The following is a 27128-nucleotide window of genomic DNA, read 5'->3' as shown; positions in this document are numbered from 1 at the left end:
TGATTAAACAGAAATGCAGGTTTTCATGACTAAAATGATGCAACCAAAAAAGAACTGGAACATGAAATTCCTGGACAAGTTTTAGAGCTGTGCATTTACCTTTATGACCTAATCCCTGTACTACCTTGAAAAATAACCCGTGTTATTTATATAAAATAAATGCAAGATGCTTTCGTTCAAATAATATTTTATATAAATAAATGCAGCACCTTTCTAATTATTTTCTATTTAGAATAGTAAAATAATATTATTTTGGACTGCCCAGTTACAAAGCGCCACCATATACCAAAGAGTCTCGCAGCGTTTAAATATTCAGTGTTAACACTATTGTTGTTAAATACTGATCAGTGACCAGCAAGTTGGCAAAAGAGCTCTGTACTAATCACTCAACCCCCTGTGCTATATTACTAAGATTCAAGCGTTCGGAGTACAAGTTAGACACCATGTCTGCCGCAAACATAGCAGCCCACTGAGCTTTCTAGCCGGAATGAAATCTGCAGCCTACTACTTTTACGTGGGTCTGGGCAACACGTACATTAACTTCCCCAGCTGTCCTAGCAGCAGGGAAATCTGTTGGTTTAAAGCCACTTTCTGTGCATGCCCGAATGCGAGACGACTGACTGTTGTTACCATGGAACAAACAGCAAAAATACTTTTCGTGGATCCATTTCCAACTTGTCAGTTACTTTCCTTTACAACGAATTTTGAGCGTTTCTTCGGGTAACCAAAACACTCAACAGAACAAACAAATACACGTCTGCGAAGTGTAAAAATACGTTCACAATATGGAAACATAAAAATACAGAACATGTAGAGGGAGGGGTGTTTTTGCGTTTGTGCAACATACATAGCGGCTAATGGGAACAAGCATTTGCAATACAATATGTCTCGCATTTACGCGAGTTTGAGCTATTGGCATTTTAAATGAAAATGCCTTTTTTAAGTTTTTTGGTTTTTAAAACGTACATAAAAGGCAGTGTCATTTACAATGGCAATAGCTTACACTTGCGCAAATGCTAGACCTATTGCATTGCAAATGCTTGTTTTTTTAGACCTGACAATGGCTCTGTTGGAAATCTGGGATGGTGTCCCATTTCTTATGCTACAGGTGTCATGTTGTGAGTCTCCTTCTTCCATAAATGGGTTCTCTCAAATCCGGTAGGAATGATTGTAGTCCAGGTTTTGACAGAAGCAATGCAAAACACTGGTCCTTGCTGGTATTGCAGAAGCCTTCAAAATTAAGCTCTGTAGATTCTGTAATTATGTTTTCTTTGCCTGGCCTGGAGCAAGTTGGCATCTGCTTTTGTTTTTAGGTCTCGCCTGGCTTTAGCAGCGCTGCTCTCGCCATGCGAGGGCTTCTTGGAATCCATACGGATTCCGAAGCTTTCAGAGGCGGACTCGAAGCCCCGCCCATCTTTTTAATTCGCTGGCATCATCCTCCATGCTAAACGCTGACTCAGGATTGAAAAGGAGGCTTATTAGTCCCTCATTGTTACCGTCCTGTCCACTTTTGGCCCCGCCCACAGGGATTGGATCTCTCACTTGCGGCGTTATACGGTCTCCTTCATTAGCTTGGACGCACTCTTTCTTTGTCATTGTGAGCGCGGGCCGCCTGGGTCGAGCTTGTTTTTCATGCTGTCCGTGCGCGAGAGAACTTTAAAAGCACAATGCTGCTTGGCAAAAATATGCTCACTAACTTACACTGTTCTGTACAAACCGAGCTTGTTGCAACATTGTGTTGACGGGAGCAGCGGGATGGGAAGCACATGCGGACAAATGTGAAACATTACACAAAGAATGCCCGCTTTCACTTACAAAGAATGCCGCTTTCACTTTCGCCGCGGCTCTCCGCTCTATAGCCATTATAGTGTGAAACATTACACAAAGAATGAACGCTTTCACTTTCGCCGCGGCCCTCCGTTCTATAGCTAATATAGTGTGAAACACTTGTAAGCGAAATGTGTTTACAATACAGGTGTGAAGATTCTGTGACGGGTGGTACCCGTGATAATTAACTCACTAGTGGAGTGAAGGGGCAAGCGGGCACCAGCACATTAAGGAATCCACACGTGTCTTGTACTTTTTAGTTTAAATTCTGGTATAGCACTCCGTGTGGTTGAGCGAAGCTTCAAATCGCTTGAAGACACGACCCTATACAGAGAGGCAGGCGTTCGTGCATCTGTACACGTTTGGGGCGGATGGGGAAAGCGAGTTAGGGTGGCGCCCACGCGACATCCTCAGCACTGAAAACACCCTGAAGACAACATTTGCAGCGCTATTAATCAACACGAGAACGTGACGTGTGAAATTTTAAGCCATCTTGCTATAATGTCTACAGTTTTGTGATGCCAACTGCTATAGGTGACACTGATAATCACGCATTGACAATGCCACAAACAAAAAGCATGCATGACCCTTTATGCTAGGTAAACCCCTCACATGCCATGCAGCTCATTGCTTACACAAAGAATGCCCGTTTTCACTTTCGCCGCAGCTCTCCGCTTTATAACCACTATATATTTGTATGAGGGAGTGTGTCCACCCCTCCCCATCAAATGAACATTCTTTCACACACTTCCCATCTGCCTCCCCCACCCGGAGGGCACAGGTGTCCCTCCACGAGCCGCCCTGTGGTCTGACCCCAGTGACCATGGGAACGTAGGACTCCCTGAGCCTGCACACACTGGCTGGGTGCAGCGCCCTGCCTGGCACCGGGTAGTTATGGCCAGAGGGTAGGCAGACCCTGCCATGGCAAGGACAGCACAAAGCCCTCGATGGAAGGGTGCAGACGGAAAGTTCACTCGTAGCCTCTGGGATACCCTCTCTGAAGAAGTCCAGCTCAAGGCTCCCCATAGACTATCAAAAAGGCACATGCTGCGAACACTAGTCGTTTACTTGCGGCATTAGACGGTCTTCTTAAATTACTGGGTAAGCACTTTTAAAAAAATATTTACAATGTGACAGCTGGTTTAACATTGTGGTTGCCTCAGATGTAGGCATTGTTTTTTTTCTTTTTGTAATTTGCTATAGAATGTATTGCAGTTTGAATTCTCTTTGTAGCTTGCGATCGAGTTTAACGTTTGATTTCCCCCGCGTTTTTTATATTGTTTGGTTGTTGTTGCTTGTTAAATAGATAGTTTTGGAAGAACATTACCTTAAGATTGTAACAGCCTTGCTGTTTGTTAGTCTGTTTTACACTAATGCTAACGGTTTTATTTTTGTGGGCAACTTTTTTGGAGTTTTAAAATACAAACTTGAATGTACGTTTTTTTTCCTAGAAACTTGTGGAATTTACATGGAAGGAAGTGATTTGTTCCTTTGGGGCTTAGAAAAAGTCCCTGTCTGCATCTAACAACCTTTTTTTTTTTTTTTTCTTTTTTTATCATAATATGCGACGTTTAGTTGGTTGGGCTGTTTGTGTTCATGGCCATGAAGTGTCAGTTCTGGGGGAGGGGATGCTCCACATTAAACTGCTTGTTTCTGTCGGGAATGGGACTTGAAAAAAATGACATGCTATACAATACCATTAGCAAAGCAAATGGCTTTAACTTAATCAAAGGTGAGACCTATTGCATTTTCAATGCTTGTTTTCAGGTGACGTTGGGTATCGCCCACAAACAGATTGATCTTGACTCTACTGTTGGAGAGGAGGATTCTAAGAAGGTTGGTTCTAAAGATACAAAAGTACTAGTAAAGAGGATGGGGCATTGAGCTACTAAAAAGGACACATATTTTCCTCTGGATTCAGAAGATTCCACTTAATGAGTCTGCTTCCATTGAAGACGAATGAAGAAAACCCCTGTAATAAAATAAAAAAAAAAGCCAGGGAAGCCTTTGTCAAGAGCATATTCAGTATGGTATGGTGGTTGACGATGCCACAGTGTCCTGAGAGATCAAGCAGGGCCAGACAGCAAGGGTTACAGTTGTCTCTCTTAAGCAGGCCATCACTACAACTTGATTAGTTGCTTTCTTGTTGCTGAAGTGTGACTGGTGGTTGTGAAGGAAGTAATCATTGATTTGGTTTTGTAGCTGGATAGTAAAATGCTAGTTCTGTGTTTCAACTTTACCCGTCTTCACTCAAGTAATATAGTTATATTGTTATTTGCTTATTTTTCAGAGTAAATAGTAGAGAAAGAAGTAATGGCTGAAATGAAAAGGGAAAGAAGGGGTCGCCTGAGAAAGGGAAAATAGTGAGAAGTATATGAGGAAGAACTGAGCAAGAAAAAAGGTGGCTAAAGGAAGAACAAGGAACAATGATAAGAGAGAAAAGGAAATTTGGCGCAAACATTCCACAGGACAGGGGAAAAGTGTAAGGGCATTAAGAAAAGTTAAGGGAAGAGAAAAGCACAGAGAGGAAGAAAGTGGAAGTAAGAATGGGGAAGGGAAGAGGTATAGGATGAAGGAAGGAGCAGAAGAAAGGCGAGTTCAGGGTATTTGGATGATATGTGTAATATAAATAAGACAAAGGAGGAGATGGATCAAGAGAGGATGAGAAAGCATAAAAAAGGAGGAGATGGGGAAATAAAAGGCATAGCAATAGAGAATGGAAGGCGAGTAAAAAGGTGATAATAAAAAGGGATCAGGGAGGGAAAGAAAAGAGGAGGGGCATAAGCACAGACTATAGCTAAATCAGAAGAGGAGGGATGAAAAAGTATGTGAGGGGGTGAAGAAGCGATTGGAGGAGAAAGGGACATGACAGAGAGAGAAGAGTTGGTTGGAAAAGTGGGAACTATAGTGAGAGGTAAAGAAATGGAGGATGGAAGTGGGCGAAAAATAGTAGGGGGAAACCGTTAGATTTGGTGTAGGATCAAATCTGGTTTGACAATGTTAATACTTCAGACATTGTTTCACAACAGAACCAGTTTAAGATTAATATGTTATTTGGCACAAACCGTCTTGAAGCTGGTTTGGGAAATGGGGATGTTGGACAAAGCCAAAGCACAATTGGCATAAACAATACAGAGTTAATTTCTTCCCAAATGACGTGAGACTATTACAACAGTTATTGGTATCATTGCAGTATTATTACACAAGCATACTTAAATGTTTCCAGGGCACACCAGGGTGCTCCCATAGCTCTGCACTGACAATTATTGATCTTGCATATAGGGTGCCCATGGGCCTTCCATTCCCTTCCCAGATGTCTCTGCAGCCAGACCAGGGGTGTATTGAAGAGCTCACATGCTTCTGTGGCAGCCGTGTCACTTTGCCCTGATGAAAAGGATCGTGTTGTTTGAAGTGAAGCTTGAGCAAAAGTAAAGTATACAGAGAACCCCCTCTTTCCCCATTTTCCCTTCTGCTTTTAAGTTTTCTATAAAATGAGTACTTTGGAATCTTTGAAGTGCATTTTTCAACTAGACTCTTGCAGAAGCGGTCTTAAGGCACTTAACTCACAGCTATTTTGAGTTTTGTATTACATATGTCTTAACTGTGGTAGCTCATGACTAACCAGGTCTAATGTCCCTTGACTCATAAAAAACAGGACGGCATACAAAACAAGCATTTGCAATGCAATAGGTCTTGTATTTCCTAAACTTTGACCTATTGGTATTGTAAATAACTATGCCTTTTTTTATTGCTTTTATTGATGCTTGGAGCCGGGTTATGCAGGCCATTGTTCCTGGGAGTGGGCATTGCATGTGATTGTGTGGGGGTTTGCCTCAAAACTGCCCTTTTGCTGTGGATCGGGGTATGAATACATGTTGATACGGCTGTGTTATTGAGATGGCATGAGCCCGCTACATGGCATGAAGGCATCTTGTTCCTGTGACGGTGCGGGGTCTGTGTGTAATGTGTACTGTTGTGTAAATTGAGTATGAATATAAATGTACAAGACCATGCTGATGGGATGTGTTTAGCTATTTACATGACATGGAGCCATGTTGTTTCTGGGATGCTGCAAGGGTTTGTGTCAAATGTGTATTGTTAGTGTTGGGTAAAGTGTACATTCAGGAAGCTCTTGATAAGGGGGGTCAAAATTGATTGCTGCCACTGTAAAATGTGTTGTATGTCTGTGCCAAACTCGACTTCACAACTATTGGCCTTCAGAGGAGACTTTTTTTTTAAACATTTTTTATCTTGCATTAGCCAAGGCTTTTTTAGTTTAATAAAATTTTATATATGTTCCTACCTATAGTGGCTTTCAGCCAGCTCGCTTCATATTTGTCAGTGTGTCATTCACATTAAGTCCCGCCTACTGCACCATAGTTCACATGGTAAGTCACTTTAGCCATTGGTTTACCTCTCTGTGGATGATGTCGCTCTGCTGTTGCCCACTGGGTGCTTCACACACCAAAAGTAGACCTCTTGTACAGTTTTATAAAAACCATTCACAAACATTGGCAAATGGAATAGTTGGCAACCAACATCAGACCTATAGGCTTTGCCAATGTTTGTTTTTTACTGATAATGTGTGGTGTATCTGACCCCGTGCTCCGAATGGAGGTTTGCCAGTGGATGGGGTCTTCTGGCACACGAAATGGCAATATTCGAGGTACGGACAGTATAATATTCCATAAGGGGGCGGGAGTCAAGAATTCCATACAGGCAATGGCTTTTAGTGAGAAGGAAGGGTTGTAATTAATGATATATTGGAAGTTCTCATATTTGGGGTGTGGACGACATTCCCAAGGGAGGGGCAATGATTTATCTGTAGGAATCAACACGATAAATAGTTTTGAAGGGTCATCTGTTCTAGGTCCGAGGGTGGGACATGCACCTGTGTAATGAAGCGCTTGTTCCAGGAGGACTGGGTGACGCGATGGAGCTTGAAAAGCATTCTCTGGCAACAAACACCCTACTGTGCTTGTGAAATGTATACCCACTTCAAAGCAATGTTCAGGTGCTTTTTGTGTTAAACACCGCAATTTTGTTTTCCCATGAGAGTGGGATTTCTATCTGTGCGCCAATATTCGGCTTCGAATGAGCATTGGAAGGAAGTTTCACGTGCTCTGTCGAATGTGTTTCTATCCATTTATAAGACGCAGAAACGCCAAATACTTACTCAGTTCAGAGGTTTGCATTTTACAAATTGAAATCAAATGGCTGCCTGCCGATAATGAGCTATTTTCTGTCTTTGATGCCTTAATTACTCATGTTATAGTGATGGACAGGAATGAAAGAAACCTGGGAATAAAATCATACCTGTGTTTTTTAATTTGCTTTGTGTTGCTGAAAGATGATTACTTAATTATGGAAACCAACCTGTTGTCTCCTGAAACCTCATTGATCCTTCAATGTACAGTGAATACTAAAACATGGTGCTCGACGCCCCCGTCATGCACAAGATGCACGTCTACATAGACTGCGGGAGCTCTAACAGCGCACCACCTACTTTGGACAGAGTTCTGCTCCAGGGACAGTGGGCATCGCCTGAAGTTACGAGGGTGTGCACTCCCTACCAAAGAGTATGAATTAGTGCATGTCAGGCAGATGTCTTTGTGCATTATTGTGACAACACTTATGGCGCTTCTTTACCCTGACAAAGCACTGAAGCTCATTAGCGGATGGGTAGGTCGCTAAGCCGGTATATAGTGCATCTTTCCCTGACCAGGTGCTGAAACTTATTAGTTTTGAGCACCAAACACTAATCAATTGCACGGACGGCTCGCTAGAGCTACGTTCAAAGCACCCACCCTTGAACGTCCGTAGCCGCGCTGAGTATGTTAAAAATAATATACAAGTAATATATCGTAAAGCGTGCAAAAATGTAATTAAATAAAAATAACATTCCGCCAAGCATGTGCTCTGAGCATCCCTTATGTGTTATAAAAATAAAAGTAACTGCGTCATGTACGTGAAGCGGCCGCCATAGTGATTAAATACAAAAAAAAACCATCAAAGCAGGCACTGTACTGAAACACAGAGCGGTGCCCATGTCTATTGTGCGCGTGGCGGCCTGTAAAGCGCATGGCACCCTGAATGTTGCAGGAAAGAATGCAGTGCCCACAGGAGGAGAAACGCATTAAAGAAAATAGTGGTTAATTACTAAAATAAGATCTACTGTGTAACAACCAAAGTAAAAGGGCCAGTCGCCATGGGAGGTTACAAATGAAGACAAGGCGGTGCCAAGGAGGGACTATCAAGCCTATTGACGAATCAGAACCCAGTATTTAAGAAGGACCATTACATAAGCCAATGACATATATGGGAGGAAAGTGGGCGGGGCTTCCAGTGCATTCCCTAATACGGCATGCCTCGCAGAGCGAGCAGCGCATGCGTGCTGCAGCTAGGCTTGACCTGACCTAAAAAGGCAGTACTGCTGAAGAAAAGTGGTAGCCTACTGCGTAAATTGTTTGGTTTGGCAAGTATGGGAAGATGCATCGTGGAAGGTAGTCATTGACTTTGGTTAATCTCCCTCCAGCACACTGTTAAGAGAGCGGAGAGTAGTTGTTCGCATTCAGGTGCGATTGCTATGAGCAAGTCAAGGGAGTTTGTGAGAACTTAGTGAGCAAATTGAAGGACCATTTCGACATTTAGCCAGGAGGTGGGGGAGGAATGTTGACTAATTGTTCAGTCTTCTTAATGTTGTATCTAATTTATTTGAAGAAGAATTAATTGATAGCATTACATTTTCCAGTTAGTTATCAATGGGTTCTGTAGTGGGTTTACCGAGTTTAACAGCTCTGAAGAAGACTTTACTTCTGTTGGATTCTTTTAGGATGGTTGTTTTGTCAAAGGAGGCATCATATGAGGGGATGAGGTTTCCACAAGTGGATTACAAACGTTTTAAGATTCCAAGCTCAAATTGGAGACGAGTTTGGACCGTTCTTTTTTCGGTTGTGGCCTGTCAGTTCTTGTATATACCAGGGCTCATATGGCTTCAGATATAGTGAGCATAATTCCAGGGATAATAATTGCCAGTGTTTGTCTTAACAGTAGGTTTTACTGCACACGAGGGATTTAGCACCAGCTAAGAGGCAGAATGTCGATGCTAGGGTGTTAAGGTCTTGCACGATAATTTTGGTGGAGTAATTCTGGAAAGGGTGGTATAGTTTATTTGATGGGTCTATGGTGACACTGTTTGATAGCTCACCTCTAATGGAAGTGAATTGGGATAAAAGGCTGTCCAGACCAGTCATGTGGCATGGAATGGAGAGGAAGTAAAGGTTGTGACATTTAAAATAGGTGGGGTGTTGTTGGGACCTAATTAGTTCGGGCACTTGGTTGTAACATAAGAATCAAAGTGTGTAGGGAAAGGGTTATAGAAGTTGTTAACAATCATTGAAGTTGGCATGGATTAAAACCTGTGACCTTGCTGTTGGGAGTGGATGCGGGTTACGATGTTATGTCACTGCAGAGGAGATTGCAAGTGATAACCAAAAGTGTTTTTATTCCTAGGTTGAAGCACACCGAGTGCTCCACAATAAGTCTACTCATCATGTGTCTGCTGCTTGGAGCCTCTGGGGTCGGAAAAACACTACTACTTAAGAGACTGCAAAATATCCTTTTGTAAATTATGTGCTGGTGGGCAGTCCGTGGACATTGATGTTGAGTCTCTGTGGCAAGGTACGACCCTATCCTGGGATTATAATCTGTTATTGCGACTGGCAAAATCCCATCCCTGGCCAGGATTAACTTTTCATAGGGTAGATTGGTCATTCTGGTCCGGGGAGGATCCGTCATTGGGGTTAATTAATAATATTACTTAGAGTGTGTGTGTGCGTGTGCTGGTGATAACTGGCTCCTCTTGAACTGGGACCATATCCTGAGGGCTTATGTATGAGTTTAGACAGACCTCCAGCCACATCATAAGGGCCTAGCTTGACTGTGACAGGGTACTTGTCATATAGATTTCAAGCAACAAATCAAGAGTAAAGACACGTGTGAGCTTGAAGGATACCTTTCCTCAGGATCTGGGGTTTGAACCTTGCCAGGGATTTTGCCATGGAGTTGAAAACATGACTGCTGTTATTTAATTATTTTAGATTTTTCTTAAGGGCCTAACAAAGCCTGAAGGCTCGGTGTAAAGGACAAAGATGGCTTTAATGGTTTGTTGCTAACTGAAGGGTCACATAGGCATAAATTGTGTCCTTGAGAGCGCAGAGCAAATCTTGATTAGTTCTGCACTCTTTTTGGGGCTGTATAGACTTGTTTTTTGTGGTTACTCTTGGTTATTCCGAGGCAGTTTTATTTTCTTACTTTTCTTTAACCAACACCTGCAAAGCTGAGCTCTAAAGATGGAGCAATAGACCTTGGAGAGGCTCCCCCAACCCTCCCCACGGTAAGTTGAGATTGTAGCCTGAAAGGCTCAAGTGTATTCTGTGCATCCTGGAAAACAGCATGTACCTTCTGCGAGATTCAACACTATTACTCTTTTGAATGCATGACTTTAGGAAGCCAAGCAGCGAAACCAGTACCTCTGTGCCGTAGGTTCCTTAAATATTGGCGTGTCTCAATAATCCACGTGTTTTGTGTATGTACTTTTAATTCACCAGGAAGTTAAATGGGAGAGTTTGGCCGGAGCAGGCATACATTCACTGATGGTTAAAGACAATGGAGCCTATTGTGCTGCCCGATGTAAGCACTCTGTGTGAATTCCTGTTAGCAGCTGGGTAGGGAAAACTCTTGTCACTAAGGCAGTCTCAGTCCATCAGGATACTCCCACACAAGTCCCTCCAATTGCCACGCTTTGAAGGTCTGTGAGGCAGTTTACCTGCTCTTGGCATGCCACAAAACCGTTCAGGCAGCAGTTAGGTCCTCTTTCTACTTCACAGCTTCACCAGGGTTGCCTCCCAGTGCTTTCCAGACTTAGCGGCCATCTGAAATAAGACACTATGGAAGTGAAGGACCACATTTAGAGGTGAGTTGAAGGAGGTACCATTGTGCACCCCCTCCAGTGGAAAGCCTAAGCCCTGAAAAGGCCTGTGCTCCTGACGATAGGTTTATGCAGATGTTATAGCCAGTTCCATAGGCTAGCCTAAGTAGAGGGAATACAAGCCACCTTCACAAAGAGAGGTGCACTTTATGTCCCAACTTGACATCACAGCCTGGCTCTGATATATCACATCAGGAAAAACTGGTGTACATCCATTGGGCTTGCATGACTGTCAAGTCTGTTGGGTTGAAATGTATTGTATTGTAATTGCATTTATATAGCGCTTACTACCCTTGACGAGGCGACGAAGTGCTTTTTTCGGTGAGTAGCACACTACTCCGGGACCCATAAAGGATTAGTGGTGAATTAGTATAGTGAAAAACGAAAGTAATTTGAGTGGTGGATATGTTAGCGAGTTATTTGGATTGAGAAGGATAGTCGAGGGATAGAAGAGGAAAAAAGTTTGCATTTTTTTTATAGCTCCTGCTATATATAATGAAGTGTCAAGAAAATGTTCAAGTGCAGGGCACAACTGCTTCACAAACTGCTGATTACTTGAGTCCCAATACGACGACTCCAGACAGATGAGCTTGCAGTCTCAGCAGTACTTACCCCTTGCTCGGATAATCTGTGTTGCCTTTTTCCTATGCGCCACTTGTATTCAGTGTTCTCTGCACATATATTGCAGGAAGGTTGCTTGTACGCTTTGCAATCCTGGAATAAGTCCTGCAACCCTTGGCTGCAGTGGGGCCCAGGAGAGACCAGTGATTGAGCTACAGAAAACGCAGGCACTGGAGCACTTGCTTCTCAATGGTCTTTGTAGATAGTTATCTGCGACTCTGTCAGTATTTATTTATAAAGTTTTGTATAGCACGAACTAGACCAGGTGAAGGTATCTGAGCGCTTTACATATGTTACATCAAAAGAAAAATTTAGAACTAGGCACATAGATAAGAGACCAATGTCCCCAATACTCACTTTGCACCAATACAATTGTTCTACCCACTGCCTTTCAACTCATTAAAGGTTTTTAGCAAGACACCATGTCCCCGGGACTGGAGCAAACTTCTTTGGCTATGCCTACAAACCTGCATCACATTCAAAACCAGCTGCATCGCCTACAAGGCTGTAATTACTGACACACATTGATACCTTGGGAAACAGAAGCATTAAAGGAGATCAATGCAACACACAAACTAGGGCTCTGCTAGACTGGAAATCAAAAAAGTGTAATAAAGTAAAGCTGTGGAACAACATCCAACCACGGGTTAGGCTCACGTCTACACTTCTCGACTTCAAAGAGGCCCTTCCTTATACTCTATCAAACAAGAACAACTATGGCTTACAAACCTAGACAGATAAGACCCCTCCGCCTGTACACAATCATTAAATCCTCCTTTCTCGTTATGCACTGTACCCAGGTACTAGCCATCTAGGTTGACTCTTAATAAATCCCAAAGCTTAGATAGGTATATGTGCATGCAACAAGGCAGGTCACTTTTTTGACCCACACAGTCCAGTCGTGGGGCCTGATCCTCACACTCAGACCGTGTCTTCTTTCCTTATTCTGAGGTACCAACATCTGATCCACCAATATGCCTTGAATCACACCTTGAGGTGATCACCACCTAGGACTCCCTTTCATTAAGTAACACTCACTAACTCCCATACATTCAATGCACTCTATTCCCTCAAGTCACTCTCACGGGTCCATGACCACTGACCAATTTACACTTCAATCACATGATCTGACCTCTTTACATTCAGGTCATACCCTCCGACCCTTTTTATAATTCCTCTCATTATGTGCAACCCATCACACTCCAATAATTAACTTACAATCCACTCTTAGGTTATACCATAAGTCATTCACACTCGGGCGATAGTACCCTTGCATCCCGGAGCTGCAAGGTTACTCCCTGGAAATAAGGTTCCATATTTTTAGTGGTACAGTACTAGGTTGGTTAAGAGTTGCATGTGGTCATTGATTCTTCACCGCCTTCCAATGTACTCTGAGTTTTGGATGATCTCGTTAGGAAACCACCTTACTGTATCCAGTTCAGTGAGCCAGTTCTGAGATGAGCTTAGCCTGTCTTTCCTCCCCCGCAAATTCAACAACGTTCTTAATGAATGGGACATATTTTGCTGTGAATGCCCTAAACCTCCAGAACTCTCTGTGATGCCGTAGCTCCTTTCCATGTCCTTGAGTCTCATGCTCCCGCAGACGTTTTGAAAAATGTGTTTTTTACATGATAGTGTCAGTGCACGCAATTCATACTATGCACAATCCTATTAAATGTCCTAGGCATTTCTCAGGGATAGCTTTTTTTCCCTCATGCTCCTCTTATAGGTGGGCACAAACCTGACGGACCTGTTCGTGCAGCGGAAGAAGCTGATTGTGAGGGAATTGGGAGGTTGCATGGGCCCCATCTGGCCCAGTTACTATGCGGACTGTAGCTCTGTCATGGTAAGTTTTTTAGCTGATTCAGAAAACTACTTATGCAGAACCAGCTCTGTGGAAAGACATTACATTCTCCATTCTTGGTTCAGGGTTTTCCATTTAGTCCTAGTTTGTTCATGGACTGTCCTGCTTCCCCTTTCATGTTGTAAGTTTTTTGTACTATTTTCATAACATACCTACATCTATGATCCACAGATAGCATACTTAGATTTGAGAGTGTCGTTGTCTTCTCCTCTGGTATTAAGGTTATCTCCTTCACTGTGGATTTTGGGGCTTCCTTCCCCTCTAGTACTGCTGTGTTCCTCAATGCCCGACTTTGATATTTCTTTATTTTTCCTAGTTTGTTATTGATGCATCAAACCCCACCCAGGTCTCTGCTTCCTGTGTGCAGCTGTTGTCAGTCCTTTCTGCTGAGCCGCTGCTCACCACATCAGTTCTCATCCTTTTTAATAAAATGTAAGGAAAACACATTTGATCTGTGTGGCAGTTGGATGTAGGCTTGGTTAAGAACGATGAGCCTTGAGGCACTTACGGGCTGTGTTTGAATTGTGGTGGGTGGTGTGTTTCGGACTTATTCATGGGGTATATGTTCTTATACAGCCTGTGTATTTGATTGTGATAGCTCCTGGGTTGGGTATCTGTAGTTGTGATATGTTCTGAGCTTGGGGACAAGGGGTGGGTGCCTATGGTTTGATGGACCTTAAACTGTCTGTGGGTGTTGTGCGTCATGGGTTGGTAGTCTTTGGTTCTAATATATCCCTCTTTTGAGTGTGAAACTGGATGAGGGTTGATTTAATGTTAAGTTCTTCATGTGTGGGTTTTGCTGTTTTTAAGGCTAGCGTCAAGTAGCTTGTAACTTTTTTCTTCTTTCTTCAGAGACCTCCCATGCTATATGTCGATAGTGGAAATGAAGTCACTCTTCAGAATGAACAATATAATTGCATGTGCTAAACAACCAGTGACTGTGCTGGAAATAAGTGCGCGAGAAGGCACAGGGCTTCCTCAAGTTCTACAATGGTTGCATTCTTCTTGCAAGGGCTGACCAGGAAGAAGACTCCAAACATAGGAAAAGCTCCTTGCATCTACTGATAATGGGGCACACATCTGCAAGGAACACCCACAGGAACCAAAGCTCTTATGAAGCTCGTGTGGAAAATATTCCTACTGTGGTAATAGAACACAGCACCTGCGGTAGCTAACTTTGGAGAAGACCACCATTATACAAGGACTGGACTGACCCGGGACCTATCATGTGGCACATTATACATACAGAAACTGGCTCGGGAGAATCCTTGGTGGTCGTGGTACTGAATCAACAATGAAGGGGACACACTGTTTGCATCAGGACCTGACCACTTGACTAGATGGAACATGCTGGGTCGGCAGGCACTGAACCAATTCACTATCAAAATGGCACAACCTTTACCCAGGTTTTCTGGCTTCACCTTGCCTACAGAGAATGGGAGAAAGTGAAGGTGTGAACGAAAGACTATGCCTGTGCACAATAATATCAAGTTTAGGGACTCTGATGGCCTCACTGTGGGAAAGTGAAACCACAGTTTTGAGGTGAACTGTGACTAGACAGCCACATTGTCCAAAGAGAAAGATCTCAACAAGTATGCATGTTACAATGAGTGAAACTGTGGTTGCTCTTAGTAACTTAACCCGAGCAGCAAGACTACTGTGCAAGACCATGTCTGACTGTGTTATGTTTAAGAAGTCAAACAGAACAGTAAGAAATAAAGAATGTACATTGTGCGGACAGAGTTTAAGTTAAAGATAACATTATGAATATGAAAAAAGTAGTAGTAGATTTTTATCGGGAAAATGGGGGGAAATCTTGTCTTTGTAGGGATAAATATTTATTTACCCAGTTGGCTACAAACTAGTTAAATATAAAAGAAAATTGAAAAGTCTTTGAGTGGTAAAATAAAATCCCTAAAAATTTACTATGCAGGTAAATGAAAAGGGTACAACATTCAGCATCAAGAAAATAGTTTTTTTCAAAAAAAGTTCAGCATAAGCGCACTAAGAATATTCATTAGAGGATCTCTACCCAAGGATGTTTGCAGGGCTGGTAGGACTGGAGTGATTCCAAATACCCAGATTCCTCTCTGTGGGGGAGTTTGCCATCTTCCAGATGCGTAGGCTGATACTATAAGTAAGCTGCTGCTTTTAAGCAGTCATTGCTTATGTCTAGTCTGATTTTCGGTGGTCTGGATGTGTCGCATTTTCCTGCACTAGTTCAATGTCCACACGTGTTTGCAGGACTATGAATTATTTTCAGTGATCACACGTGTCTTCAGTTCATCTCTGATTGTTTGACCTTCAACTAACTAGGTACTTCAGGCCTCCAGGAAGAAATTCCTCAGTAAAACCCAGCAGAGAGAGACTCCACACCAGGGATGGACTGGCCGTAGCAGGCATTGGGTGTTTCACGGGGAGGCTAGAAGGGTGGGGCTGGCTTTGCCACAGTGGGAGCCAGTTTTATCACTGGGGGCTAGTGGTGCAGCAATATCAGCCCCCAGTAACAAAAGCAGCAGTGCTTCACACATGCACAGCTCCCCCCCCCCCCCCCCACCCCCCGCCCGCCCAAGGGCTGGTCGGACAAAACTGCCAGGGCTCCTTTGGGTTCCCAGTCCGACCCTGTTCCACACACAACAGCTACAAGTCCTCTCTGTGTTCAAAGTATTTCAAGTGATTTTGGAAGGCTCACCCAGTGTCCTCTATAATACAAATTTTCTTGACGCTCTCGGCTGCTAGGAGATAGTTCACCTGCAGGCAATGTATGCAGGCTGTCCATAGCAGGCTCAGACTGAACATTTCGAGTTAGGAAACTGGTTTTGCCAGTTCTGGACCACGTGCTTGGAACAGGACCACAAGATGTTCTTTGCAGGTAGATATTAAGTCTTCATACCCATTGAAGCTTTCTGCTCCATTAATACATTTTGATCTAAGGAAAGCTAGTTCGATTTACAGCATAATCCTTGTACCTAATTGTTGGGGTTGTTTCACACTACCCTATTTACTTTCCACACCCCACTTATCTTACAATATGATTTAACTGCACGTTTGTGAGATTTGCTTCCTGGCCAAGCAAGTATCAATGATGGCTTCGCGTGGAAAAACAGAGTGCATACTTAACAGGAAATTATTGATCGTCTGGGATTGAAAGCTCCTTTAATTTCCACACTGTGCTAGTACTAACTGGATTTCTGGAGCAAAACAATTCTGCACGCTTAAATTAAGAATTTCTTTTGCTGGGTAATGCCAGGTGCCTCGACGGTGCCGCAACTACGGATGCTGTAATAGCATCCGGAGGAGAAGCAGGTCTTCTAAAAGAAGACCGTGGGTCCATTGAAACCACGTTCCTTTGATTTTGCAACTATCCGTTTCATAGCTGGTCATTAATGTATGCAGTGTTCAGGAATACATCTTTAACTGTGGCATTAGCAACCGATCTGGTGAATGACAATGATGATAGTGACAAAGACCCAGCAGTTGAAATTTTCATTGATGTGCTTTGGGAGCAGCTATGCTTGAAGATTCTCGCAGCACTGATCATTAACAAACACTAATACACTTGTTATTTGAGGTGTGCTATGTACTCACACTTGTATACAAACATTCTTTCTTTCTTTCTAGGATATAATGCATCTAGCTTCCTTGTTTATAAAATGTACTTCAAAGTCATTTTGCAAGAGCACTCTTAGTGCAGAGATTGGAATTGGGGTCGAATATGTAGTGCATCACATGTATCCCTCACAATACATGGATTGACCAGGCAGTGTTATCCTTTTCATAAAAAGAATAGGACTTTTCTTAATTACCAAGCAGACGTGCAGTAACTGCAAGAAGTTCTTTGGTATCGAAATCTTGAGGGTAATCCAGCCAGTACTTTTCTACAAGCTTCTGTGCTCGGTGGGGTTGTAGGAAATTTTATTTATTTATTTACTTTTTTATTTATTTTTCGAGTTTTACATAGCGCAAACCTGCACTACATAAGGTTTGAACAGATATTTACAAGAAATACACATGAAAAAACCAGCATTGAAAATGCAATAGGTCTCGCCTTTGATTAAGTTATTACCATTTGCTTTGCTAATGGTAATGTATAGCAAAACATATGGCTTTAACTTAATAAAAGGCGAGACCTATTGCATTTTTAATGCTTGTTTTTTGTTTGTTTTTTGCTGTTTGGCGGGCGGGGTGTAATGAAGCAATGAAGAGCGGGAACACCTTCAATTTGAATACCTTTAATACATTTCTTCTTTGTAATTTAAAAAAAGAAGTAAACATGTGGCACCCGATGGCTACTGGATAGTTTGTTACGCGTGGAAAGTGACTGACCGGGATTATGCTGCCATAATCCCATTTTTCAAAACATGCTCCAGGCTGCATTTATTTTTTAATAAACCTAGGATTGCGCTGTTATGTTTTGAGAAAGCTACATTCTGAACAGCCTCCAACTCACTAGGCTCCCGGTGCTGCATGGCCAACAGCTCACATTCACATTAAAGTGGTTGTCACACACTAAATCCAAGGGCTGTGGTCCAGTTGGGAACAAACGACTATGTTGCTAGCGTGTAATTGAATCTAAATGATGAAATATAATAGGAACATCTCCGTTTTGGTAGCCACTGGTCCTAGTCCTTCCTCTGTTGCTACACCCTGGAAGTGTTTATCTGCTGAAAGTGGAGGCTGATGTAGCCAGGCTGCTGTTATTATTTCGGCCAGTGTTTTAATGGGAACCACACAATTTCATTAATAATGTGCAAAATTGAACTGAACTTTAGCAGGGGGGTGTTTGCTATTAAGCGCCCACTGCATCGACCCCAAAGCCGCTGTGGGCTGGAAAAGACAGCGCCTTTACTTGTACGCCCTCGCTTGTTCTGAACAGCACCAGCTGAGCTAAAGAGCTTTTTTTTTATTTTTTATTGCAGCCTGCTGTAGCCTGGCGCCACAGCCTGCCTGCTAATCCAGCATCTCGTTCCATTGTGGGCTGCCAGTAGCTATACATGCATGGGGGGCGGCAGCAATAAGCCACGCAGATATGACCCTCCCCCCACCCCCCCACCAGTGGAGGTTTTCGCCCTCGCCTTCAAAAACGCCGATAGTCTGAGAAGAGCTGGCCCTGGACACTATGTGCACCAACTCACGGGTACTCTATAATCGTTGTTTCTGCATCTATCTAGGGATAGGCAAGGCATTTGGGCCATACTAGTAAATTCTTCACAGTTGCCGCATCAATATGCCAGGGCCCTTAACGCTATAAACATTAGTGAAGCCTTCCCGCGCGTACCTTAAGAACGCTTCTCCTGTATTTGCTGCAGCGCGATACTTGACGGACCTTACCCTCTACATGCGAGTCAGCCGCCCCAGGTTCGATCCCTGGTTGCCCGACGAGTTGCCTCCGCCTTGGGTGGCACCGAAGGTTGCCACTGTGCTGGTTCCCGCTGCCTGTGGGGGTGCTTTATATCTCGTGCTGTTCTGGTGATCGCCTTTGCTGGTCCTGCTTCGCCGGCCAGAGTCACGTTTCCAGCTGTGGCGGTCTTCTGCTGGTGGCTACCCATTGGGAGGATCTCAGCAGTGTTCTGTGATGCACTGGATTCGGGACATGAAGTGGTGGAGTGCAGCCGGAGAAGGAGGTTCTCGACCCATGAGCATGGAGTCGCTGCAGCAGATTCCCCTCTGCTCCTGTGGTCCCTAGTTGTTGCGGCAAATTCCTCCTTACTGCCCCGGTGATGATGCTCGACCCTCAGGGCACCATGCCCCCTTTCAGTCGCACACAAATCGCCGCTCTTCCGGAGCGTGAGGCCGCAGGGGTGGCCATTTTACTGGGATCAGGAAGCAGCGTATTTCGTGTTCGTGACACAAAAACCCGGTCTTCAGCTTTCAAGGTAATGTGGACGCTTCCCTCTCAGCACTGCATGCCGAGCTAGTAGTGTTTCACCAACATGGCGCAGTTGTTTGCCAGTAAGCTTCCTCCGCACTCGAAGATCCTTATGCGCCGCTCCACGATGTAGTAATGACGGCACTCGCGATTTACATTTACACATCAGAGAGCAGGTGCCACGATATCTGCAGAAGTAAAGTATTCGGAAAAAAGTGTGCATTTTTCGAGTGCTTTACTTTTGAAGCTATTACGGCACCCGCGCTTTAGCTTTACATGTTTAAGGCTAAAGCGGGGTGCCGCGGCCACTGTAAAGCAAAGTAAAACAAGCTGTAGCCTCAAACGTCTACTAAAAAGATAGCGTATAATCAACATCGCTCACGCAACACACCGTGCCAGACAGTCATTGCTGAAGTGTGTGCCTTACTGCTTTAAAAAAAATGGACACACAATGCCAGCAAAAAAAGAAGCCGAGAACAGCGAAATGAAAAGCGCGTCAGCCATTGTTGAAGGCAAATGCGGTAATACAAAAAGAAGTGCTTAGCAGCTAATTAAGAGACACTGTCTCCCGCTGCAAGTAAAAGATCGAATCCCAGTGGGCGGGGCCAAAAGCGGACAGGGTGGCAACCCTCAGTGTAATGATTGCCTCTGGTGCAATCGTTACACTGTATTTTGCATCATCCATGACGCAAAACGATGCACACCAATCAAAATTGTAGGCGTAGCAGCGACACGACTTCTGGAATCGTATCGATTCAGAGAAGCCCTCGCATGGCGAGAGCAGCACATGCGCGCTGCTAACGACAGGCGAGACCTAAATAGTAGGTATACAGGGTAATAATATACAATAAAAGGTGAAATAAATGATCATGAAATTTCGGAGGTAGAGATGGTAGGTTTTTCCCGAAGTTGCTTGGGCTCTTTGGTGGTTGGAAGGAAAGTGCGCAAAAGCATGTTGATTATTTTAGGAGGGTGGATTCAGGTATTGCTTTAGAAGAAATAAATCAGAATTGCAGTTACACAAACTGTAACCTTGAATTTGGTTAGCAGCAAAGCATTCCGTCTTTAATGCACTAGTACATATGCTTATGTTGCTGGTATGTATTCTTTCCTGGATGTTTAGGAACTTCAAGAGGAAGTTTTTGTGGAGTTGGCCTCGCCATATCAGTAGAGCCTAGGAGAACCATTGTTGGCAGTGCGCTGTCCTTCAGCGACGTATGCATCCCAGTGGAAGCCCAGTTGGTGGTGTGAGGTCTTGGGCTTGTGCTAGGCAGATGTTGATTGCAGAATGTGTTGCAGATTACAGCTGCTGGAGAGTGGCACATGCCTTGGTGATGATTGCGGCCATGCAAGGGAGATGAAGCTTACTGTTCATCTTATAGTTGTCATGTCAGAGATGCTAGCTCTCAGGTACTTCTTGGGTGAGTCATAGGGTTGCTCATATTTTTGATAGACCCCCACTTGGGGGTGAACTCGCAGGGTCACATACTGTCATCCTGCCTGCACAATACTCACAACAGTGACAGCCCACCTCATACGGTGGCTTTTGCAGGATCACAAGTTGACTTTGAGCCAACAGTTCTCAGGTGATCAGCTTGGATCATGCTAGGCCCTAGATCGTAGTGTGTGGTCTAGGTTTGACTTAGTACCCCCAAAGCATCTCCCGGCAGGATGGACTCGCAGGTTCTCAGGCACGGATGGTGCCAATCAGGTATTCGGCACACATATCAGTCTACCGCTCTCTCACAAGAGCTCTGTAGTATAGATCTTCACCGGAAAGGAAGACAGCCACTGGTCCTATCTCTTGTCTCTGGGTTTCTCTACACAAGGGTGATGAGCTACAGTGAGACAAAAGGTGAACAATGACTAAGCAAGAGTGGCCTGCTTATATTCAATTTTATGGACAGTTTGCGTTTCTAAGAATCCACTTGTGTACTATGTTTGTGCCAAACATTTGGAGAAGAGCAAAAAAACAATTCTTACAGAGTACATTTCTCCTTCATGTAGCCACATCTCGATGGCAGCCATTTTGTCTTGAAACTACCAAACTGCCTCTTGTGTATTTCAGGTAGACCACTTTTGCTCTCTGCACCAAGCGCAGGATTCTGGCATTAACCCACTCCTTACTATGGTGCAGTAGACTACCAAGTCAGTCATTGTTTAAATGTTGCTCTTGCAGGTCACAACTTGGCCAGCTGGAACGGATTTCGGGAAAGATTTCAGCCAACAGGGGAACATGCAGGAAAGAGGAGCTAACAGTCATTGACTAACAAGAATATTACGAAGCACTCCAGAATCTTTAGGAGATTCATAAATACAGCGAACACCCCCCAACCTTGATTAAACTTTACTCTCTTGCACATATCATGCACATACAACATATACTCTGGGATTCAATACGTCCCTTTGTTACTTGCTATGCAGATTTTGTAGTAATTAACTTTATTGTGAGGTAAAAAATATTTTACAATTAAAGGAACTAAGGTTATAAAGATTTTTTTTAAAGGCATAGTTAAAAAGACTTTATTCAGTGGTGGCCTGTTTGTTCTTTTGATAAACAGATGTACGCTTGTCTTAAAAAGGACATAACATGAATTGTATAACAGGGAGGTGTCTTCTGAGATTGTCTTGCATCTAGTTTCTAAAATTATGGTCAAACCCGTTTTCTTTTCCGGGGGAGTAAAATTGAGCATACTCCAATAAAATTCCATATTGATTCGTCATATAATTTGCATAAGTAACATAAACAGAAATCAGACTACGTTCCCTGCCAACAATCTTCGAATTGATAAATTGAAATGTAAAAGACTCTACAACAAAAACAATATTTATTTACATTAGATAATACATTGGAATCAAGATATTGCTGTCACTTTGATGTGTAGTGGTCTTAAATGTAACTAGAGAATTTGTGTTTGATTAAACACTTTTAAGTCCCTTTCATAAGACTATTTTTTAACTGTTGACTTCAGAAATGATCTACGAGCGAGCAGACGTTGACAGAGCAAATGCAGCAGCTACAGATGGTAATTGATATTCACCAGTTATCACATTGATGTTATTTTGTACCATAAGACGAGAAACATTGTGTAAAGAAAGTGCTTCTGTGAAGAGTACCAATTTTTAAACTTTCTTAATTAGCACGAATACGCTCACAATATTAATTGGTGTTTTTAAAGAAATGATAATGAGGGTAAGCCCAGTTTGAGTCGCAGTCTATGCAGTAGAGTAAAGGTTGTTAAATGTAACAATAAACAAGTGAATTGCATGAATAGCAAGTCAAGTTTTGGGATCTTGTTTGGCCGGAGAGTTATAGGCCCATAAAGTAAAATGAGAATACATTTATATGTGAGCACATCAACTGTTGGGCTAATAGCTCTTGCTCCATATTTATTTGACGGCCTCTTTATCACAAGAGTTATTTCCCTGCTTCTTAATTTAAGTTGTTTAAAATATAGGTTCCTTCTTGCTCTGCTGTCAATTGCCAGGCCAACATATGGATAGCTGGTGACGTTTTCCAAAGGTATATAGTTGCTTTTCCAAGCAAAAATAAAACAATACTCATTACTTTAGTTTTTCTTAAAGTTACTGGGAAGCAGATTATGTGCACGGTGTGCCAGGAACTTTAAACCCTACATAGTGGAATATATTATGCTAGCGGTTGGATAGAGTGATTGACTTGAATTGGGTGGAGATACGTCAGTTGTTCATTGGATAAGGAGTCACCAGACTGTATGTTCCCCTGGCCCAGTATTTAGCAGCATCACCCTCTTCAAGCAGAGGGTGGACTTCAGTGATCTGAAATCAGACATGATGAATCTTTTTTGGTGATTGCCTTCAGAGAGTGGGTTCCACAACGTGAACAGGAAGATGTTAACTGCCTATGTCCTGCTTGTCCACCTTTGCCTGTAGCCAGGTCTGCGGTAAATAAAGTCTTGGTGACCTATTGTTCTGAGTTTCCTTGGTTGTAGCAGTTCTCAGTGTATGAGAAGCTTGCACTATATAACTGCATAGGTTGTAGTGCAGGGGTCTCCAATGAGTAGCTCTGGGGCTACTGGTAGCTCGCCAGCACCCCCAAAGTAGCTCTCGGAGGTGAAGCCAAGCCAATCACAGAGACTGTGTGCATATTAACTGCTCATTAAGACCCTCACAGTGACAGACAACCAAACCGATGGCAGGGCCTCTAGATAACACTGAAACACACTGTCATGTGGCTTATGGGGTCTGCCTCATGACCATCTATATTCACTCTAATTCTAACTAAGTCACAAAGAGATTGGCCATGTTATATGCTCTGCTCTATCAGTCGCATCATGCACATGTGTGACCAATGCACCATCAAAGAGTGGCTGCAGTAACTGGTGCTGACCCACAAGTGTGCGACTGTAGGAGCCAATGTGGAAATGTTAGTTGAGAACATGATCAGCCCAGGAGCTGAGGAGATCAGGATATGGATACAGGGTAGAGAAAATCTGACATTGTGCCCCTCCCTAATAAAAAGTATTCTTTTCTGGGTGATACGCCTAGTGTCAAGGCCCCAATCATAAGGGGTTTTATCTCTGGTTAAATGGTGTCCATTCTTGGCAGAATAGTGTCAGTGGCATAATAATGGTCGCCCTTGACTATTTGGGCATAACTGTGCCATACTGGCTGCCAGCATTAACATTAAGAGCATGCTTGCTATACTTTTAGCCATCTCTGAAAGGAGACTACTTATCACATAATGGCCATTAATGAAACGCAGTGGGTATCCTCAATATTAAGGTGTCCAGCCTTGACACATCGGTGGCCCTGGTAATAATGATCGGCAATATTAGCATAACACAGGCATCTGTAGCGTTATAAAGAGCATCCTGAGCCCATGATAATACATGGGTTTTCAAAGCAGAATCTGTCTATATGAGGCATTTTCACTTAGTAGTACTTGATTACAACGACTATCTGATGTTTGAATTCTGTATTTTCTAAATACGATTTTTGAAGGCAAACAGTATGTTTTTTTCAGAAGAGGTTTTTTTTCTGGAAAATTGTTTGTTTGCTCAAAATGAAAAGTGGTATTTGATAGAAAAAAATGTGTATCTTCAAAAACAAATATGCTGATGAAGACAACATACTGCAGTTCTAAAGCACATTCAAAGTGGAAAGCCGCATGATAGTTCAATTTGAGGTGGGAAGAATTCCTGCTGTGGTTAAGTCCTTTGTGCCACAGGGCATGTGAGGATTTTAGGTGTAAGCATTTACAACTGATAAACATCTTCCTGGGGTTTCTGCTGGTAATCTCGCCTAGAATACTTGGGTGGTCACTAGTGATAATCCTGCTTAGGGTGGTTATAGTGTTATGTTAACACACGTCCTCATTCTTTCACAGTGATAAAATATGCAAGTAGCTCATCAGGAATTTCCTTGAGCAGACGCAGCTCTCCCTGCAGATAAGGTTGGAGACCCCTGCTGTAGCGCTTCTTTGTGAGGGATGTGGCCGTCTCAACTAGACTCAACAGTCCAGTGGCCAGCAACAGTGCACTTGTATCTTCCTGTGGTCTCCCACTGAGGTGTGAGCTGTTCAGCCTTTATGTGATCATTCATCCCTTCAGCGGCACTGCCTGACATCTTGCACCTTCTATTCTGTTGTACTACCCTTCCACCCTCACCCTGCCTTTTTCTTTGCACCAAAGCAAACCCTTGAGCCCTGCACTCCACCCTGCTGACACTGTTGTTTTTGATTTTGTACAATGACAAGTTGTTTCCCACGCTTTATTAATATCCAAAACCGATTATATAAGTTTGCAGTGTAGGATTCCACACACAGAACTAGTGGAAAATAAGTAGTTGAAACTGCTACTTTTTTGCACTACTCAATTTTGCAAACATCTGTTTGATATACAAAAACCAAAACGCTGTAGTGTAATGTGTTATTTTTTGATAGTACGATTATGATGCTGGTTCATAAAATACTAACACAAGAAGCACTGTTGTCTGTTACTGCATCAGGGCACATGTTTAAGTGAAGAGACCACTGAAAGTGTGGAAACCGCTGCTGGGCTGCCCAGAAAAACACTTCACCTACGCATGGTTGTCTTCTTTTTTTCTCCCTTCATCCCATGTAGCAATTTATCCGTACCACCGTGTGGTGATGGGACATTTAAATCTTTTTGGTGAGTCTAAATGGAGGTATGTGAGACACTGTCATGCTCCTGTCCATTGCGAAGAGCAATTACAAAAACAATAAATACGACCGGTTATTGCCTGGTGCATGGTTACACATACAAGTTGCTAGAGAATCAGTGGAAAACTATTGCGTGCAAATACATCTGGTTCTCAGTTTCGGGTGATTGGTAGAGGCAGCAGCAAAGAGATCAGAATGGCAGGAGCTTCTGTTAGATGCCAGCTTGCATTGTGGATGATATCACTGAGTGACTTGAGTGCACCTGCTTCTCCTTTAGCTTTGCTGTACGTTGGTTGTGTTGTCCTAGGTTTCCTGCTGTCATTGCTGGAAGAATTATCTGGCATAAAATTACAACTTTGCATTACATGTACTCCATGCACCACCAACTTTGTGACCCATTTAACACACCCATGTGCCATTGCCAGTACCGGTATGCTGGAAACAGGCAATGGTGACACCCTTGTTGAAGAAAACCACGCTTGATCCCCTATGTCCAACTAGTTACAGACCCATGTCTCTTCTACCCTACCCAGTAAAAAATTTAGAGCGTTTGGTCAGTAGAACTCTCTCGCAATTTCTAGAAGTTAATCACAGGGTAGGAGATGCACAATTTGGCTTTCGTCCAGTTCATGGAACAGAGACTGCCTTAGTAACAGTCCTGGATGAACTCAGATTGCGAACAGACAAAGGACAATCAGTTATACTGGTCCTGTTGGATATGTCTGCCGCATTCGATACATTCAATCACAAAATCCTTCTGAATAGGCTTATGGATATTGGGATAGAGGGCATGGCACTGAAATGGTTTCAGCTATACCTGTCGGATAGACAACAGGCAGTGGCTCTACCTCCTTTTTTTATCTAAATATGGCTCAATCCAGCACGGTTTTCCCCAAGTATCTGCTATTAGTCCGATCCTATTTAACATATATATGAGTCCACTGATTCCAATTATCAAATCTTAAAAAATTAACTTGGTGAACTATGCGGGTGATACGCAACTCATTTTTTCACTCGAGGGGAATCCATCAGTATCGCAAGATAGTTTCCTCAAGTGTATGCAAAAAGCTGCAAGTTGGCTTAGAGATAACTCCTTGCAGCTTAATGGGGATAGAACAGAAATTCTATATTGTATGGCAAAGAAAGTCCCTCCCCCGCTTTCGGCCAAGTTCTGGCCTGTCCCCACAGATAAGCCACTACTACCTTCTAAGAAACCTGTTTTTCTCTCATCGGAGCACTACGGAAAATACTTTCAATGCTACCGACTTCAGCCAGCGCGCTGGTGGTGAGAAGTGTCATCTTGAGCCGGTTAGATTATTGCAACGCTGTGTTACTGGGTGCTCCAAACTCCTTGATAAAGAAGCTTCAAAGAATTCAGATAATAGCTGAGAAGCTAGCTCTAAAGAGACAGCGTAGGTCTTCTGCCTCTTTGTCCCTTAAAGACCTTCATTGGCTGCCAATTATGCAGAGAATACAGTTAATATCTCTCTGCATTGTTTTTAGAGCCTTCCATGGACTTGGGCCCAGGCCGCTGCAGAGTAAATTCACCTGGTATGTCCCGACCAGAAGCCTTCGATCTTCAGCAGCCAAGTTGGTAAGCACGCCCAGAATCAGAAAGACCAGGCTCGGAGTTAGAGCATTCAGTTCTGTAGCTGCTCGGCTATGGAATGAACTTCCGTCCAATCTCAGACAAACAGAAGACGTACTACATTTCAGGAAGAAGCTTAAGACTTGGCTCTTTCTAAGTGTATAAAGGAGCCTAGCCACCTTTCATGAAACATCTGACCTGTAACTT

At 43.2% G+C, this 27128-nt stretch overlaps 1 protein-coding gene across 6 annotated transcripts in view; it reads left to right on the top strand.

Moving 5' to 3' along the window:
• ARL16 (ARF like GTPase 16) overlaps positions 1-15049 on the top strand; it is a 33200-nt gene extending 18151 nt beyond the window's left edge. For 2 of the 6 annotated variants that reach the window (XM_085617511.1, XM_085617510.1), the window contains exons 2-8: positions 3595-3663; positions 5110-5255; positions 9340-9441; positions 10165-10222; positions 13167-13283; positions 13618-13733; positions 14154-15049. In XM_085617511.1, coding sequence (XP_085473637.1) covers positions 5182-5255; positions 9340-9441; positions 10165-10222; positions 13167-13283; positions 13618-13733; positions 14154-14319 — 633 coding nt within the window. In that variant the 5' untranslated portion in view covers positions 3595-3663; positions 5110-5181 and the 3' untranslated portion in view covers positions 14320-15049. The remainder of the gene's footprint in view (positions 1-3594; positions 3664-5109; positions 5256-9339; positions 9442-10164; positions 10223-13166; positions 13284-13617; positions 13734-14153) is intronic. The other 4 variants (XM_085617514.1, XM_085617515.1, XM_085617512.1 and 1 more) reach the window with 2 other exon arrangements.
• Positions 15050-27128: the final 12079 nt, after the last annotated feature.

Source organism: Triturus cristatus, chromosome 7 (assembly GCF_964204655.1).
Source record: "Triturus cristatus chromosome 7, aTriCri1.1, whole genome shotgun sequence".
Taxonomy (NCBI): domain Eukaryota; kingdom Metazoa; phylum Chordata; class Amphibia; order Caudata; family Salamandridae; genus Triturus; species Triturus cristatus.
The sequence above is the reverse complement of the archived record's forward strand: the minus strand, read 5'-3'. Positions and strand labels throughout refer to the sequence as shown.